Source organism: Cygnus atratus, chromosome 5 (genome assembly GCF_013377495.2).
Source record: "Cygnus atratus isolate AKBS03 ecotype Queensland, Australia chromosome 5, CAtr_DNAZoo_HiC_assembly, whole genome shotgun sequence".
Lineage (NCBI taxonomy): Eukaryota > Metazoa > Chordata > Aves > Anseriformes > Anatidae > Cygnus > Cygnus atratus.
In genome coordinates this window covers 50385086-50404394 of record NC_066366.1, presented here as the reverse complement: position 1 = coordinate 50404394, position 19309 = coordinate 50385086, and the positions used below count along the sequence as shown (strand labels likewise).

General features: G+C 35.0%; 1 protein-coding gene across 7 annotated transcripts in view; it reads left to right on the top strand.

Annotated features, from left to right (window-relative positions):
- The window catches only part of DICER1 (dicer 1, ribonuclease III), a 70133-nt gene that overhangs the window by 45158 nt on the left and 5666 nt on the right, over positions 1-19309 (top strand). For 6 of the 7 annotated variants that reach the window (XM_035539364.1, XM_035539366.1, XM_035539362.2 and 3 more), the window contains exons 17-26: positions 2116-2295; positions 4644-4857; positions 5253-5406; positions 6833-7015; positions 7331-7436; positions 7532-7707; positions 7976-8759; positions 10157-10312; positions 14175-15057; positions 17025-17293. In XM_035539364.1, the coding sequence (XP_035395257.1) occupies positions 2116-2295; positions 4644-4857; positions 5253-5406; positions 6833-7015; positions 7331-7436; positions 7532-7707; positions 7976-8759; positions 10157-10312; positions 14175-15057; positions 17025-17293 (3105 nt within the window). The remainder of the gene's footprint in view (positions 1-2115; positions 2296-4643; positions 4858-5252; positions 5407-6832; positions 7016-7330; positions 7437-7531; positions 7708-7975; positions 8760-10156; positions 10313-14174; positions 15058-17024; positions 17294-19309) is intronic. The other variant, XM_035539367.1, reaches the window with a different exon arrangement.

Below are 19309 nucleotides of genomic sequence, written 5' to 3'. Positions count from 1 at the left end.
GTTGACTGTATTTTCCTAGTATAGTGATAACTGGGAGATAAAATTATACAATTATCTTGCATTGGTAATTTGTAAAAATTTAAGTTCTTTGGTAAATGTATTAGAGCAATGGAAGAATTATTGCCTTTCTGGAAAAGATAATTTAAGATGGATGGGGATGTCCAGGAGACCAAAATATATCTGCCAGGCACTCAAAATTATCTGCAAGGCACTAATTAAATGCAGAAATTGCTATTTTACACACTGTTTTTTTTTAGATGCTTGGTTTGGTGACTTTTGTGGTTGAGCAAGGAATTTAGTAATTTTTTGTTTAACGTAGAGTATCAAATAATATACTTCTAATATTTTTATTTAAAAAATAGAAGCTTTAAATATTAAACTTATCATAATGAAAGGGTTAGCTAAGATAACTGATAGTTGTTTCATTAAGTAGCGTATCCATAGATCTTTTACAACAGGTTTCAGCCATATAAGGTTGTAAAATTGGACTTATTAGATGTTATTTGTGGTGATTTTCTTTTTTTTTTTGGTAATAATAAGAGGAAATGTAAGAAAGAAGTTTTGTGACTGCTCAGGAACCTTCCTTCTTCCCCTGCAGTTGTTATGGGTTCTGTCTAAGGTCCTTTGAATTAACTTGTAACTTGTTCAGAAAAAAACATTGAAAATAGATTGCTGATAATCTTTGCATTTCATGAAGAAGCCTGTAGCCTTTGGTCACATCTGGGAATGTCTGCATGAATACTCAGAGCAGTAGGGTGCAGTGCTTTGTTCACGTACAGCCTCAGTTACAGTGATACCCCTTAAGGAATTCCATTCTTGGCATCCTCCACAGGCTCTAATTTTATTAGTAGCTTAAATAATTAGTTATTAGGAAAACCAAGGAAAGGATACTGTGGCATCATAAAGAATATCATGGAGGGAAAGTCAGATGAGAAAAACTTTTTCTTGCAAGACTTGACAAACCTACCAGCTTGGATCTTTGATGTGTTTTGTGGTGCTTCTTGTCACCGCAAGTACCTTTTTCAGTCCTCTTACCTGTCTATTCATTTTTTGAATTGGGGCTACTTGTAAAATGCATGATATTATCATTCATTTGGAGGAGTTGATTTGTCAAGTGATGTATCGTTCTTTCTCGGTTATTTTTTTAATACAAAATCCAAGAATATTTTCCCTTGCTTTTGTCCCAGCTTTTCACATCTGGAAAAGAAGCTTTGGCAAATGTTTAAGGTCTACAAGGTCCTCTTGGGCTTAATATAGTTATTAAACTTATGAGTACTTTTCCATTAAGCCAAAGCTGTAGTTTTGCTGCAGTATAACTTTAAAATTCACAACTACATGTATTGCAGTTCATTTTTAGATAAACAGAAGGATCACTTTCTGAGACCTATAAAGTAGTGAACTCCTACCAAACATAAAGCATGGTTTCTTAGGGTCTATGAGAAATATGAATAGCAGAGTTAAAAATGCTTCTGGCTGTTGAAAGTATTCAAGTCTACAACCTAGAATTGTTACTGGAAAACTTTTATAGTGTAATGCCTGCCTGGGCAACAGGGGCAATGTATATAATTTTGTTTGTGTTTATCCCTAGTGGGGAAAAAAATGACATTTTGAGACTGGTTTTCTGGGGAAAATAATGTGTTATAAAACTGTAAAGTCAGCCAAGCTTATATAAAAACTGAATTACTGAAGTGTAGGGTTTTTAATTTGTTTTATTTGTCCAAAGATCTAGGACATAAAGGGTGTTCCAGAGATACTGGCTAAACATGGTAATTGGCATCAAAACTTCACTTTTATTAATAGTGAAGTTAAGCCTGTGTTCTACAATTAGACTTGTGTTTCTAACACAGGGTGGATACAGTGAAAAGTTAGGTATGTAATAGAATTTGCCTTACCGAACAGGAAGATCTGGAGCACTGCAGGAGTTCGTGACTCCCAGGTCAATCTGGTGACCAAATGTCGTTGCTTAACAAAGCAAAAGTCTGAATTAATTTTCTTATTCCTCATTTTTAGCAATACTTTTTCCAATTACATGCACAAAGCTTGTTCAAAGAGTAATGTTTAGGTGAATTTTCCTAACTTCATCATGTTAATATTGTTTTCTTTTTTGATTCTTAGATTCCAGAATGTTTGAGAGAGAGTTATCCCAAACCCGATCAGCCCTGTTACCTGTATGTGATAGGAATGGTGTTAACTACTCCATTGCCTGATGAGCTCAACTTCAGGAGACGAAAGCTATATCCTCCTGAGGATACAACAAGATGTTTTGGCATATTGACAGCCAAACCTATACCTCAGGTAATGAATCTAGCTCCTTTCCTTCATCTACATGCTTCACAACCTCTAATTTTCCAGACTGAAGAGTTGGAAATGACCATGAGAGGCAAGAGGCATCTGGATAATGCCATTAATAATATGCTATCACTTTTGGTTAGCCCTAAAGTGGTTAGGCACTTGGAGTTGATGATCTGTGTGGGTCCCTTCCAACTGTTCTGTTTTATAACTGCTGCTTGTATCAAGCAACCTCTGGAAAATAAGCAGTAATATATCTAGTCCAGTCACCACTTTATTAATAGAACAAGCTGTTCTATTGCAGCCACTTTCATTTTACAATTTTATTTTTTATTATTTTCTAGTGGCAAATTCAAAATGTTCCTCCTTTTTTGTATGAAGTATGATAGGAATGGAGTTTCAGCTAAAGAGATGGCCTGCAGCACTAACTTATCTAGAGGAAAGCTATGGTAACAAGTCCTTTCAGCATTCACAGTCTGCTACAGCACAAAAAGTAGGCTGTGTTAATAGAAATTGGCACAAAGCCCTAAATGATAGTTACATCTGGGAGGAATTGTGTGGTGAGAATGCAAATGAAATAATTCAGTAACTGTGCCCTTGCCTAAAGTGAATACTCAATTTGCGTCTTGGCTTAAAAATATCTTTTGTGACAAGGGTAACAAACTCCTAGCAGATTATAGTCACAGGAAAACTGTGTTGTAGACCTTTCTACAGAGGTTTTAATCCAAGCACATGAATGGGATTCCTGTGATTAAATATGAGAATCTTTTAGCAGAAGCATAGTAGAAGTGAGTACTGAAGTTTACTTAACTATCACTGCTAAAACCAGCATGCTCTATTAGCAGTTCCTATCATCAAAGTTCTGCAGGAAAAGTGGTCTTATAGATTGGAAAGCCTAGGACCAAAGTTTTGAAAAGAGGCCTTAAAGAGTGTAGTTCTAAAAATGTTCAGCATGGAGAGACTGTCTGCATGATCATACAAATCCAAATCAAAAGTGCCTTCTGATCGCATGTTTTCACCTGAATTCTAAGAAATGTGGTAACACTTAACACACCCAGTTACTTTGTAATTTATATTTTAATCAAAATTGAGATGAAGGAACCAGTAGCTTTCATATTCTGGCAGATAATGAAAACATTTTATATCAATTAGCTTTTTGGAAGTAAAAAGTGCTTGTGTGTTTCTTTTTTAAAGCTAGAGAATCATTTATCCATTGATCAAAAATAAGTAGTATTCACTTAAAGACTCATACAGACCTGTAATATCATTGTGTGAAACTTTCTAAGGAGATGGAAACAACATACTTCAGTGCATAATTAGGTGATTTTTGCACATTTTCCTGGATATTTTATACAAAATAAATTAAAAAAAAAAAAGCAGCATACATAAAGACAACTTGGTTTTCAGATTGGGTGCTTATTTTGAAATACCATACATTTCCAGTATTTCCTTTTACACCTACTTTCACTTTACTTCAGCTGCTTTGAGGCATTATGTTCAAGCAAAAACACACTCACAGTCCTCAGAAACATGTAGTAGTCATGGAATGTAGTCACGTCAGATGTCCTGCTGTTTGATCTTTACTAGCTACTTCATACTAAGATTCAGTAATGGTGCTCCTTTGAAGATTTGCCCTGCTGCTTCTGTTTGGCAGTTGAGTTGCAACTGAAGAGTTATACGTGGCTCCAAACTGTGAGGCATTTTAAAGTATTTAGACTGTCAAGGTGGTTCATGTGATAGCTGAAGTACTCTGTTTAACTCTCATGGTCCTGCACAGTTCAACTGGACTAGCAGATCTGTGAGGGCTTCCTTGGCTAACCAACGTCCAAGTCTAAATTACCTGATACAGAGATCCTGCATGGTTTTTGTCAGATATGGAAAATAGTGACCAACAGTTTCAGCCACAAATGAAGTGCAGTTCATTGTAGAATCTGCTGATTGGTGGTTTTTATGGTGTTTTTTGACAGCAGGGTCAGTTTGTTTCAAGTACTACTTCTGACACAAATGTTAAGGTAGGAAAGTGGCAGGAGAATGCCAACTTACAGAGGAGTACCTCTGGAGTAATTTCATACTCTTTGAGAAGGCTGGGACATTAGCTGATTTAGTGTGTAGTCTGCCCCCAGCCTTGAAAGGGGAATGAGTTAGCACAAGTGTTTGAAACATGACTTGTTTCAAACAGCTGAGAGGCTTTATTTTTTTTAAACACTTAAATTGATTTCAGTACCATTTTTATTAACAAAATATTAGTACCAGTCTTTGCATAATTACCATTATCTGAACTAAGCAACTGGTACTCTGTAGAGGAATCCTATTCTGAATTTTTCTTTTTTTTGTTGTTGTTGTTTCATATTTAGATTCCTCACTTTCCTGTGTATACTCGCTCTGGAGAGGTTACAATATCTATTGAGCTTAAGAAATCTGGTTTTACTCTGTCTCTGCAAATGCTTGAGCTGATAACACGACTCCACCAGTACATTTTTTCACATATTCTTCGTCTTGAGAAACCTGCACTAGAGTTCAAACCCACAGAAGCTGATTCAGCCTATTGTGTTCTACCTCTTAATGTTGGTAAGAATGGAGTGGTTTCTTTTTTAATATTCACTTCTAATTCTTTAACACACTTGTTAATGTTTGTTAAATTTCAGGGGTTAGCTGTATAAATAATATCATACGTGGTAGGATGGAATTTTATTAAGTTATAATTTTTATTACTTCACAATTCAAATTAGTTTTAACTTAGCAATGTGACTTGATTTATAGTAGATTTCAGCTGACTTTGTAAGGGTCTAAAATCATATATATGTCTCCTTTGAAATCTCTTGGGGACGGATGAGTAAAATGAAAATAATCAAATATGTGTACAGAATAAGAAAAAAAGGTGTTGTAATTTACAACTTGCCAGAAAAGTTCCTCCTGGAAAACTCTCCCCTGAATAACTGAGTTATGCATTTTCCTTTTTGAAGTTGATGACTCCAGCACTTTGGACATTGACTTTAAGTTTATGGAAGACATTGAAAAGTCTGAAGCGCGTACAGGCATTCCCAGTACACAATATACAAAAGAAATGCCTTTCATTTTCAAGTTAGAAGATTACCAGGATGCAGTTATCATTCCACGGTGAGTATCAAGTATTTCTCTTATTTGGACATTCTTCAAAATAGGTGTAATTGTGAATAAGATATGGAAAAAAGATTTCCTGGGAGCTTCCTTAACCAGCATTTTCTTCAATGAAGAATTTCAGAAAGCCTGGGGATAAGTTTTTCTTGAATTTCTCTTTGGAAGAAAGCTAAAAATACTCATTAATAATATATTAATTTTATTTAGAGATGACAATGTAGATATTTGAATAGTAGCTTAGTGATAGATGAAGTAGATCAAAGCACAAAATAAGCTAATAAGCAAACCTAAACATCAAATGTACCTTGTACAGTTACTTTATCCAAAGTGTTCCATGTTATTTGGTCCCTTAGTGATCTCATGTAGGAAAAAATTCCTTCTTGAACACAGATCAAGTGCTGTACCAGTCAACAAATTACAAAGTAAAAGAGAGATTTCAGTATGATTACACATACTAACTAGGTGCTCCCCTGTATAGTCTCTACTTACGACTGTTCCGGTACTTTAAAAGAACAGTTATGGGTTACTAGTTTAAGCAACAGCTTAAACTGGCCCAGCCATGTTTCAAAGAGAGAAGGGATATTTCTTCAGAGCCTCAGGGTTAAGAGAAGCCTTCATCCATAGAGTTAAGGCAGTATAGACTTGTAGGTAAGCATAGTAAGTAAACTGCAGTCAGGTCCTTGTGAGGATATCTAGGAAACCAGGTATGTAAAGACTCCTTTAAAAAGTCTGAATTTCTGATGTTAGGATTTAATTAGATTTTCCTGTTTTGTTCGTTGTCATTGTTGTTTAATTATTATTTTCTTGTATGTGTTTATCGCATAGAATCCATAGCATCACAAAACTTAACAAAGGTGTTGCAGCATTCTGGCTTTAGTTTTCTAACATCTTACTTCTGTTAAAAGAGCCACGCTGTCCTTGAAAGGCTTGTGAACTGACCATATTAAGTATTTGAATTTTTGCATTTTACTTTTAGTTGGAGGATGACTTAGTTAAAATACCAGTTTAGATTTGAGGTAGTACAATGTTTGTATGAGGTAGAACTCCAATTCTACTGATCTCAGCACAAAAAGGAGATCAGATTTAAAAAGCCAAGTTATCAAGTTCAATTGTTAGGTATTTGGAATTAAGAAATTATAATTTGTAGTATTACTTTTGAGATTGTTATCTATATATTGGATTTTGAAGACACAAATCCCCCATTTAATTTAAACATTTATACAGAGGAAATTAAGAGTAAAGCAAATCTATAATATCTTTATTCATTCTTCTCATTTAGTATTTGGTTTAGCTAAATTAGTGGTTTGGGGAGGGGGAGGCTTTAAGTGAGTTGTTTAATAGCTTATCACCTGACCACATTAGAACATGAGGAAGTTAGCACAAGCTTTACTTTAAAGATATAATATACATTGAATTTTTCTTTTAGGTATCGAAATTTTGATCAGCCTCATCGATTCTATGTAGCTGATGTATACACTGATCTTACTCCACTCAGTAAATTCCCTTCCCCTGAATATGAAACTTTTGCTGAATATTATAAAACAAAATATAATCTTGACCTGACCAATCTTAACCAGCCGCTGCTGGATGTGGACCACACATCTTCAAGGTAACAACAGTCATATTTCTGTGTGATGTTTGTAGTTTGAGAACAAAGTACCGTTTTTTTTTTTTTTTCCTCCATGTGATATTGCTAAGGGCTTGTGTTTTCCAAAGTACTGATTTTTTTTTTCCTGAGGGGTACCTAGCTTATGTTATACCAACTGTAACTTGAATCCATTTCTTTTTTCCAGAAGTGGCTGTGCTGTCATTTCACAGTACAATAAGGGTGAATACTGAATAAGTCATCACTTTGGAAAATTTAGGCCAGTAAGTTCTATTCATTAATTATGTACTTATATTAAACTTTTCACATGTATTTTAGACTTAATCTTTTGACTCCTCGCCATTTGAATCAGAAGGGAAAAGCACTTCCACTGAGCAGTGCTGAGAAGAGGAAGGCAAAATGGGAAAGTCTGCAGAATAAGCAGGTAAAATACAAATATTTAATTAAAGTTGCCTCTCCGTTAACAGTGGTTTGATAACTAATTTTACAAGTAAAATTCTTTTCTTCTTGCTTCCCCAGATACTGGTTCCAGAGCTCTGTGCTATACATCCTATTCCAGCATCACTGTGGAGAAAAGCAGTTTGCCTCCCCAGCATACTTTATCGCCTGCACTGCCTTTTGACAGCAGAGGAACTAAGAGCTCAAACAGCCACTGATGCTGGTGTAGGGGTTAAATCACTTCCTGCAGATTTCAGGTATGTATTTTTTCATTATGTTTAATAACTGACTTCATTGAGAACAAGGCGAAAAATTAGTTGTTATGAGAATTTAAATTTGATACCCTTTGTTTAACTCATGTCACTTTTTAGTCAAAATGGTAGTTAAGAAACACTTGATTGCGAATGGTGAAGTTAGATGCTGAAGACACTTTTTACGGAAAATCATTGCTTTCTTAAACAGGTGCATGTAGTCGTCTTGTCATAATATTTTGTTCTTAATAAAGCCAGAGTGTTATCCTTACAGATACCCTAACTTGGACTTCGGATGGAAAAAGTCTATTGACAGCAAATCCTTCATCTCTATACCTAGCTCCTCTTTGGTAGAGAATGAAAATTACTGTAAGCACAGCACAATTGTAGTCCCTGAAAATGCTGCACATCAAGGTGCTAATAGAACCTCTTCTGCAGAAAAACATGACCAAATGTCTGTGAGTTACAGAACACTGCTCGATGAGTCACCCAGTAAACTCCAAATTGATGTCTCGGCAGAACTTGCAGCAATTAATGGTGTTTCTTATAATAAAAATCTTGCCAATGGCAATTGTGATTTAGTTAACAGAGACTTTTGCCAAGGAAATCAGCTGAATTACTGCAGGCAGGAAATTCCTGTACAACCAACTACCTCATATCCCATTCAGAATTTATACAGCAGTGAGAACCAGCCCAAGCCCAGCAATGAATGTACTCTACTGAGTAATAAATACCTTGATGGAAATGCTAACAGATCTACCTCAGATGGATGCCCCAAAATGGCAGTGACCACCAGTACTTCAACAGCTCTTAATCTTTCAAAAGACAGAGTGGATTCTGAAAAGAACCCTTCCAGTGGGTACTCCTCAAAAACTCTTGGTCCTAATCCTGGTCTCATTCTTCAAGCTTTGACTCTTTCAAATGCTAGTGATGGATTTAATCTGGAGCGGCTAGAAATGCTTGGTGATTCATTTTTAAAGCATGCCATCACTACATACTTGTTTTGCACTTACCCTGATGCACATGAGGGACGGCTGTCATACATGAGAAGCAAAAAAGTAAGTAGTAACAATCCAATATTACATAGAAGGCATGTATATTTATATTATATATATAGTATATATAATATTAAATTTATATATATATAAAGTATATATGTGTGTGTTTCTGTGCGTGTGTATCTATATTTGTGTATATAAATGCAGGATGAAGGAATTAATGTTACCATAGCTGTAATTGATTGAAACTGTTTTTTATGGTTCATTTCCAAATCTAAACCAGCTGGTTACCAGCCTAAGAAAGAATAGGACTGAATCAAACTAAAAGTTCTGGGTTAGTGAGAACGCATTTGGTGGACCAAACATTAGAGTTGCTTTGAGTAGAAACTGCTAATGGGAGTACTTGAATGAAGAAGGATCAAGAGTTAGCAGCACAGAGCATCTGGTTGTAGCTTTATTGACCTTTTTCTCTTTGTTTCTTCATTAAGTTACTTTCCAAGAAAGCTTTCTGCATAATCTTACAAGAATATGTAAAATTAAACAAAAACAAATCTTACAGAACTGTTGAATCAAAACTTATAGAAATATTCTAACGTAAATGTAAACGGTAGTGAGCAGTCTTCACTTCTACTATTACTGTTTTAGAATTCTGGAATAATCGATTGTAAAAATCCTTTTTTTATTTTTTCCTCGTAATGTGATAATTTGAATTAAATGCTAAGTATTTGTCTACTTCTAATAAAAGGCATCACAGAGGATTAAATGTTTAAATGTAGTTTAGTCTTGGAAAGTAAAGAAGGCTAAATAATTTGCACAGTTCAAATAAAAGTGATTGAATATTCATGTTCAAATTTCAAGACTTTAAAAAGAAATATGGAAAGTGTGTTTAAAATGAGAAATGAAGACCAGAAGTTGGTAGTTCAAAAGGAAAAGATATTTGCGTATATGACTGGGCTTTTTCCCTTCTATTTATATTATTTAAAAGAATCTGAATCTTTCAAAAGTAACATCTGGATTATGACTTAAGATTTGTTTTACGAAACCATGTTAACACTTTCTATTGTCAAGGTTTAAGTCAATCTATTCACAATAGTAATCATTTTTCATTCCAAATCTAGTTTAAATGTTGATTGTTAATACTGGTAATTAATGATAGTTGTCCATGTCATATTTACTATTATTCTAAAATGAGCAGTAATTTTGTTTTGTAAAGAGAATTTAAACTGTCAGATTTCTTTAACTGAAATTGTTGCACCTAATGTATTTGTCTTTAAATTAATTATATTTGCTGTGCTGTAAATTGGTTAAGAAGGCTGAACACCCTTTAGAGAACTAGAGGAAGTGCCTAACAATACAAAATCTGGCTTGACCACATAAAATTATTTCACTCTTTTATATTTTATCATTTTCTCTTATAAATGTGTGTCCAGAGATTTAACAGAATATTTTTCCTGAAGGTCAGCAACTGTAACTTGTATCGCCTCGGAAAAAAGAAAGGACTGCCTAGTCGTATGGTGGTGTCGATTTTTGATCCCCCCGTCAATTGGCTTCCTCCTGGTTACATAGTGAACCAGGACAAGAGCAACACTGATAAATGGGAGAAAGATGACTTGGTAAGACTTTCTTTAACTATGTTGAAAAATAATAATCTTTATGCATCAGGATAATGTAATGACTGTGGTCTATGTTCTTTTGCTCCTACATCTTCCAATCCGTCAGATATTTTGCTACACTTTCAAATAAATAAAATCAGTACCTTTGTTTCATTTCTGTCAAAAACTTCATAACTTAAGGAAAATGAGGAGCGGACTGATCCCAATTAGAACCCAAACTAAGGAAATTGGTTGAACGTCATCCAATAAAGAATGTGTATATGAACAGAAAAGCGGGAAAGACAAATATTTTTCCATGTAATGTGCTGTCATGAGTTTGCCAGGTTTGAAATTTCTCTTGGAAATTTTAAATTGAATTATCATTATTGTTTTTGCTGTAATATTTATATAGAAGGCCTTTTATGTATGTCTGCTTTCTGATAAATAACGAGTTTACCTTTACAGAACATATGAAAAGGAGTTGGCATTTTTCATAGTGCTTTGGCAGAATAAAGTTTGCAGCTGGCTTGAAAAAATATTGGTTGCTGTTAGCTACAAAGCAGGGATGATCAAGAGCTACTTCTCATCCAAAATAAAATGCTGAGGTAGACACCCTTACTGTCCATCGCCAAAAGCTTTGGAATGGCATATCTTAATCAGGAACTATGACAATTATTTTCTGACTAAAGTCCCTGTATGCTGAGATTAAAAGTGGGTGTTTAAGAAATATCACTGCTTACAGCAGTGAGTAACTTAATTTTTAAATGTTTGAGAATAGTTTGTAGGTTAGGGGCAGTGGGGGGATTTGCTCTTTTCTCCCATTCAAAGACCACCCTTAGATTGTAGAACCACCAGAGGGCACATGAGAGGGCTGATACGTAGTTGTGCTGCGCAAATAAATGTTTATTGCAGAATAAAACAACCTGATTATTGTGGTTCTGTATTGTGCCAAGATTTCATTTCAAAGAGACTTACTGTTCTACTTTTCTCAAAATAAAATAGTGCATGTGGGACAGGCGCTAATCATTACTTTTAAAACCTTTCACTTCTCCATAACTTTTCAGTGGCCTTTTCCTCTTTGCTAGTTAGTCACTGTTTATTTGTAAATAAAATATTAAATTTCAGACCAAAATACAGTGATACAACTAAGTAGTAGGTTGTGGGTTGTTTTTTTTTGTGCCAAGTGGCAACTAGATGTTTTGCAACCTCAGATTTAAATTTCATTCTTTATCCATGGAGTCATGGTCTATGACTGGAGCTAGAAATCTCCTATCATTATAACAGATTATTACTAAAACATCCTAGTCAAATGTTAGTATTTTTTGTGTTATCAAGCATTAAGATCTTCCGTGTCCTAGATTGGTCTGCTCATTTTATCAAATACCTCTTTTCCAAAAAGCATGAAAAAACACATGATGTAATTATTTTCAGCTTGCAATTGGCCATAACTTCTTCAAAATGAAGCAGATGATCTTTAAGAAAAACTCATCTCCTCTGGAGTTAATTTTGGATTATTACTTGAAGTGCTGTTTAATTATGAAAAAACTCAACTCTCAGAATTGTTTCCTGGCTCGTTTAGCTACTGAGCATTCTCACCACTTAGATTTCTCATTTTCATATCTTTTTAATACTAGAAGTGATGTGCAGACAATGTTAGGGTAGGTTACTTAGATGTCCTGTTTCTTAAAAATTAATTGTAATTAACTTGTGAGTGAAAATGTAATTTATCAATTTTTAAATCTTTGCAAAAACAGTCAGTGAAGTCTTCCAAATTAACACATCTCATTCAGGGAGTGTATTTTTATTTTAGTGACAGATGGGACAGGTGTTGAGTGATAAGAAAAAAAAACCAGCACTAGCTCGAGTTGGGACTGGTGAAATACATTTCTCTTGAACATTGTGTTGCTACTGCTGTCCAAAATAACTACTTGAATCAAACTTTGTAGTTTGGTACTGAACAATTAAAGTTAATGAAATCCCTGCTTTGTGTGTGTGAAACGGGTAGTTACAGCAGCAGAAATTTTTGGCAAATATATCCAAACTATCAATTTCTACAGGAAACATTTTTCCTCTCAGTCTTTACTAAACCTGACAGCCTGCTCCGTTGTGATGAAGGTCACCATCCATTTGATCAGCGGGTGGGTTCAAGTGCTGCTAGTGCACCTTACGGCTGCCACCCATCCACCCCTCTAAGGAGTGGTGCGTTTGGCCCAAAGGGAGGTGTCCCCAGCGTTAGCATCTGGTTCACAGATTCACAGAATTAGATAGCTGAGACTCCGGTATAGCATACATAGATTGAGGGCAGATAGAGGCTGTTTCACTTGATTCAAAGTGGTGTTGGCTTTCAGGACCCAATCCAGAAAAGCACTTTGAATCTGATCTTGCTCCTATCAAATTCAGTGGCAGAATTCCCATTGACATCAATGATGCTGGGTTGAGCCTGTGAATAGTCCTTTTGATGTAAGGAAGACTACTTGTGCATTTAGCTAATATGTTTAAGTGCTTTCCTGGATTGGGGCCATAGCAAATTGTACAGCATTGTATAGCTTGGGCATATCTGTGTTCAATTTATCATTTACTTCAGTCCATACCAATTCGCTCCATATGAGGAGGGAAGAGATATGAGATATCATACTTCTACTGGTGTGGATATGAATTTATGTATTAAAAAATTGGTGGCAAATGTAACTTTTCTTTTAAGTAGGTAAGGCTATAAGTATAGCCTAGAAAAAAAAAAGTAGTTGTTTAAAGGGTAGGAATAATTCTAGTTGCCTTGTTGCCTTTACATTGCATTATCATCTCACTTCATGATTTAATGTTTATGTTGATATTCAGTACAAAACAAAAACTTATATTGTGTAAGCGTGCCATTTATCTGCTTTTCCATTCTTAGACGTTCTCTGCTGAAATCCTGGTAATATAAGACGTATGACAAACTGGAGAGATTTCGTATTTGTTAAAATTACAAATTATTAACTTGTATTTTGGTTCTGTAAGCAGCAAGATCACTTATTGAATCCCTGATGCATGCAATCAAGACAGTCTCCCACACAAGCATTTAATTCTGGCCAACTGGTATTAGGCTCCTATTTTTGATTTGTAATATAAAAATCACCTACATTGATTCAGTAATCTTACTTTCTATTAGCTTGCTGAGTACACTGCAGATCATTTGCAACTAACTGTATGTGAGAGTATAGATAAATATATTTTGCTACTTCAAGTGGTGATTATTGAAACACAAGGGTCAAGTTGTTTCTTACAGTGTTCCATCAAATGTGTTTTCAGTTTATTTGTCCCAAAACAGATTATGGTGATTGTGACTGTAGTGAACCCTATGAGCCCCTTCCTACTTGGCATAGAAGGATGTAGAAAGAATCTTCAAAATTACATTGATGAAACGTTTGCAGTAGCCTTTCTTAGTAGCCAGAGAGAAGGGTATACCCAAATCTGTTCCTTTTTTAAGTCTCTAAATTTGTTAATTTAAAATTATTTCTTTATTTTTCTTTGGCATGCAATTAGGCATCGTTTAGTAGTCGTTTTGAGTAGTTGTGTGTGCATTGGATACAGGTATGAGTTCCTATGTAAATGGGATGTACAATGGGATGTTCGTATGCGCATGTGTTGTACATAAAACATACAAAACCTTTATAACTTAACCTGTAACCGTGTATTCCAAGACAATTGCTCCAGTCTTATAATGCTAGTGTTAATTGAGATTGTGTTGTGTATCTGACTAGACAATGTCATTAGGGATATTAACTAAAAATAAAATCAGGCTTATTATTAGCAGATACTACTCAAGTCATATTCTTATGACACTTCTGGAATGAGAGCTTCTCATTTTCCTCCTCAGTAGCACATTTTTTGTGTTCTTTCACAGACAAAGGAGAATTTGTTGGCCAATGGTAAACTTGAGGATTATGATGATGATGAAGAGGATGAAGACCTAATGTGGAGGTTACCCAAGGAAGAACCAGACTTTGAAGATGATTTTTTGGAGTATGATCAAGAGCATATCAAATTCATTGATAATATGTTAATGGGATCAGGGGCTTTTGTGAAGAAAATTTCTCTCTCTCACTTCTCAACCACTGATTCAAGCTATGAATGGAAAGCACCCAAAAAGTCATCCCTGGGTGATGTTCAGTTTTCATCAGATTTTGATGATTTTGACTATAGCTCTTGGGATGCTATGTGCTATCTGGATCCTAGCAAGGCTGTTGAAGAAGATGATTTTGTAGTGGGCTTCTGGAATCCATCAGAAGAAAACTGTGGTGTTGATGCAGGAAAACAATCTATCTCATATGACTTGCATACAGAGCAGTGTATTGCTGACAAAAGCATTGCAGACTGTGTGGAAGCCCTGTTGGGCTGCTATCTGACCAGCTGTGGTGAAAGAGCTGCTCAGCTTTTCCTGTGTTCATTGGGGCTGAAGGTGCTCCCTGTAATTAAAAAGACTGATTGGGAAAGCACTTTGTGTGCCACCGGAGAGAACTGTAACAGTGAGCAGAAGAATCTTTCACCAAACTCTGTTTCTGCTTCTGTAGCTAATTCAGAGCCTTCTCTTTATAAAGACCTGGAGTATGGCTGTTTGAAGATTCCACCAAGGTGTATGTTTGATCACCCAGATGCTGAGAAAACCCTGAATCACCTTATTTCTGGTTTTGAAAACTTTGAGAAGAAAATAAACTACAGTTTTAAGAACAAGGCTTATCTTCTTCAGGCATTTACTCATGCCTCATACCATTATAATACCATTACTGGTAAGTTATCTTAAAGAAAACTGTTTTTTTCTTATATGACAAATGTAAGAGAGGTAGTTTATGTTGTGTTTGTTCCTCTATGTAGTCTTTTTTTTTAAATATTATTATTTTATTATATTATTATTTTTTTTTAATATCTGACATGCTACTTTAGGAAGTCAACAGTCTCTTAACAAAAAATCTTAGAAAACAGTATCTTGCCTTGATTTAGAAGGGGGATACTTGTTGAAGCTGTATCTCAACGATTATTCATATTTTGACTTGATACAGATACAAGTTTCATCTCTGACACTATCACCAGTTGCATAGAACTTACGTTAGATCCTCATTTAGCTGTGATAAGTTGCTATATAACTCCAGAAAATTTTTCTGGATCACAATTTTTCTAGAAGTAGAGATCACGTTTTGCAACTACATTTACCAGTTTTGTCCCATAATTTAATCCCCCAAATATTACACTTTGACTGTACTTCTAAAGACTAAGTGTAGACTATACAACATTTATTAGCTCAATAGTTTCTAAAATAGTGAAATACAGAGATTTCAATTTGAAGTTGTGAATTGGAAGGCTTAATTAAGTATAGGTATTTTATTGAGTAAACACTGAAGCAGTTTACTAAATCAGACTAAATATTAATTTCAGGTAGACTGCTTAATGTCTCAGATTTAACAGCAATCCAAATTTGTATGTCTGTAATCTTCAATTACTTTTGCTTATACTAATTAATTAATTATTCATTCTTTCTAAAATTATAAATATTTTGCTATTATAACATGCAACCCTATTTGAATGGCAAATGCCTGTGCAGTCACCAGTCCGAATTTTTCCCTATAGTGAATTGGTTCCTTATTCCAAGGATTAATAAGTCTCTGTTTTAATTAAAGAAATAAGTCATTTTGAAAACTTAGTACGTTGAGAAACAGTCCTGACGAAACACTGAAATGCTGCTTTGGTTTTTCATTTGAAGTAGTATTGCCTACATGTATATTTACTTTTTACAGAAACTTCACAAAACGTATAGAAGGTAGATGATTCCTTTTTATATATGCTAACAAACAGTAACATCGGGGCATAGTGCCTAGATGAAATTACGTTGCTCGTACCCAAAACTTTTGATGCCAGTCCCTTTTCTATTTACCAAATAAGATAAATTGGAGTAGCTGCAACAGGCAAAGCTTCTTTTCTTAAGAAGCATTAGTTGTGATGTGGCAGTATCTTAGATTCAGTTGCTATAAAAGCAGCTTCCTACTAGCCATTTCACTCTCAAGTAGTAATTTTGTACTCCTTCCTTCTCTTCCCACCTATCCCTGTTTGCTTTCAAGAGGTCTTTAGTTGGTGGTGGAAGTTTTATTTATTTTCTAAAAATAGACCTCCGTAGCTCTCCATTCCCTTCTCCCTTGTCAATTTTCCAAACAGCAAAAGCTTGCCAATTTTATTTGTCAGCTTAAAGAGCCCCTTCTGAATGGGAATCTTGGTTCAGTACATTTAGAGAATTCTAAATGTGTGGCCAATTGCATCAAAAAATCCCATTGTATGTCCCCCTGCTTTTAATGTAGTGATTTCTTTATTCATTTTTGGAAGATTAATTGTCATCCTTTTCAAATTAATTTCCTAGTAGAGTCTCTTGATTTTTATTTGTGCATGTTTCTCAGCACAATAGGACATAAACATTAATTGTTTATAAACAAAAGTATTTTGCTAGCCTGACAAATTAACACTTGGTTTAAAAGTAGCTTTATTTTTAAGTAAAACTTGTGTTTTTTCCTTATTTTTATAATTCACTAACAACCTTTTTAAAGATAACGATACCTGTTTTAAAATACACATTGCCTTCCGTGAGCATTGGATAGTTTGTGGAATTCACAGGGCAGCATACCAAACCTCCTTTCCAGAAAGGCCTGGAAAGAATGTGTGTGCTAAACTTAATTGTGTTGTTATATATTCTTCTATTTCCAATGCTTTCAAGATTGTTACCAGCGCTTAGAATTCCTGGGAGATGCAATTTTGGACTACCTCATAACCAAGCACCTTTACGAAGACCCACGACAACATTCTCCAGGAGTTCTTACTGACCTGCGATCTGCTCTAGTCAATAATACCATTTTTGCATCACTAGCTGTAAAGTACGACTACCATAAGTACTTCAAAGCTGTCTCTCCTGAACTGTTTCATGTTATTGATGACTTCGTGCAGTTTCAAATGGAAAAGAATGAAATGCAAGGAATGGATTCTGAGGTTAGTGGTAGTAGAAAAAATGTTTTGAGTGTCTGATTTATAGCATGTCATTGGATTTTTTAGCATGATGCACATTATTGTAATGTTTCAGTTTTAAGCACAAAGCAGCCAAAAAAGCAGGTGGCTCCCAGTAATAAAGTATTCAATATGCAGAGTAAAATACAATCTTCAGAAGATATAACGTACATAAAAACATTCAGAAAATAATTTGAGACCAGTTTTGCCTATAGATTTTTCTGTGACAGTTAATTTCAATTTAATTTTCACCTTTGTGTCATTGTTATTAGAGTGTTTTCCCCGTGTTGTTCTTAGCTTGCTTTCTCTTCTGATCAATTAGAAGCCTACTATACAATAAAATTGTAACGAAGAGGCACTTAAGTCGCATAGTGCTGACTCAGATAGGATATTCATGCAACGCTATGAACAATACCATCTTGGCCCAGTGGCTGGGATTATTTAATTTAGCACACTGTATAAGAAATTCTCACTCTTTTTATTCTGGATGATTTCTGCTGGAGCAGGTGTCATCTCATTGCACTCCAGTGTGTTTGAAATGTAAAACAAAAAGCTTTGTATCCGCTAGACAGGGAAACATAAGCATCATTCAAATAAACCACTTCATAATGAGTTTAACTGAAGACTTGCAAGCACAGATCATATGTGTCTGAATGGGAAACATAATAATGAAAATTTACTAAAGAATGGACTAAAACCAACTCCTTTAGATAAGCTGCTCAGAAAATGTATGAGAGCAAGGGCCTTCGGGGTCAAATTCTAACCAGGGTTTTGGAAGAGATGGACGTCATCCTTTTTTAAAAATGTTATCAAATAGATATTCCTAACAGTCTGTCTTCTGAAAGACTATGACTAATCTCTTAGAAAATATTCTGAGAATACTCTAGCACTAGATAAACATGTTTTCCGTGACTTTAGTAACTTCTACTTTCTGACATACAATTTAAAGCTTGGAAATGAAAAGGCTTCAGTTCCTTATGTGTTTACAGCCCTTGCATCTGTTAGAGTGAAATCCATATGTTTTACGGGAAGGTTGAGAAAGTATTGACTAAGAAAAATTTTCATTGAAACTTAGATAATACAGATTATTTCACATCAGAGATCAAACTATTATCTGTGTTCATCACAATGTAAGTAAAAAGGTTAGAAACTCAACTTACAAGCTCATAACAGTGATTTTTAGCTTTGTTCAGTTCTAGCTGGTATGCAAAAAGATTGCCTAGAAACTTCCACCGAAGTTGCGACCAAATTGTGAGATAGCTGTTTCAAATAAAATTCTTGTTTCACTCTCCCTACGCCTGCTCCCTATCTTGGTCTGGCACTGAATTACTGAAACTCTTATTTCATCACAGTTAATGCAAGAGTCTTTGTTTCTGCAGTTCATGCCAGCTAGACTGGTTTCCATGTGTGTCTCCACGTCATCTGCTTTTCTTTTTTCAGATCTCACTCCTGAAACATCTGTTGCTCCTTGCCTTATAGCTCTTAATTTCTCTCTCCTTCTATTACTTAAGTTCTGTGTAATTCTAAAGTGCTTCAGTTTGCACTTGGTATGAAATACAGTATTCAAAACACAAACCATTTCTTTTTTTTAACTCTGAAACTCCTATTTGGAAGTTAACACATGAGGTTTGACTTGTTTAATTGATTTTAGGTAGGAATGTTGCGTGGGTTATCAGTTATCAATGGCTTATTTTAATAATGTTTATTTTATGCATGTCTTCTGAGGTGGATGAGGTAAGGAAAGGTGCATCCAACTTTCATCCACGGATTTGACTTAGAGATTTTAAAGACTCTTTCTAGGAGGTCTTTAATGTATGAAGTCTTCTTTTGTTATGAGTAGCCTGCTAGTATTCACTGATAGAGCCAAGTCTGTTTCTTACTGGGGGAAAAAAACAGACCCATGGTGAAATCCTACAGAATTATTAAAGGAGGAATTCACAAAGCATATAAGTCCTCTGGACACAATGGTGTTTGGGATTTTTTTTTCCACATTTGAAAAAT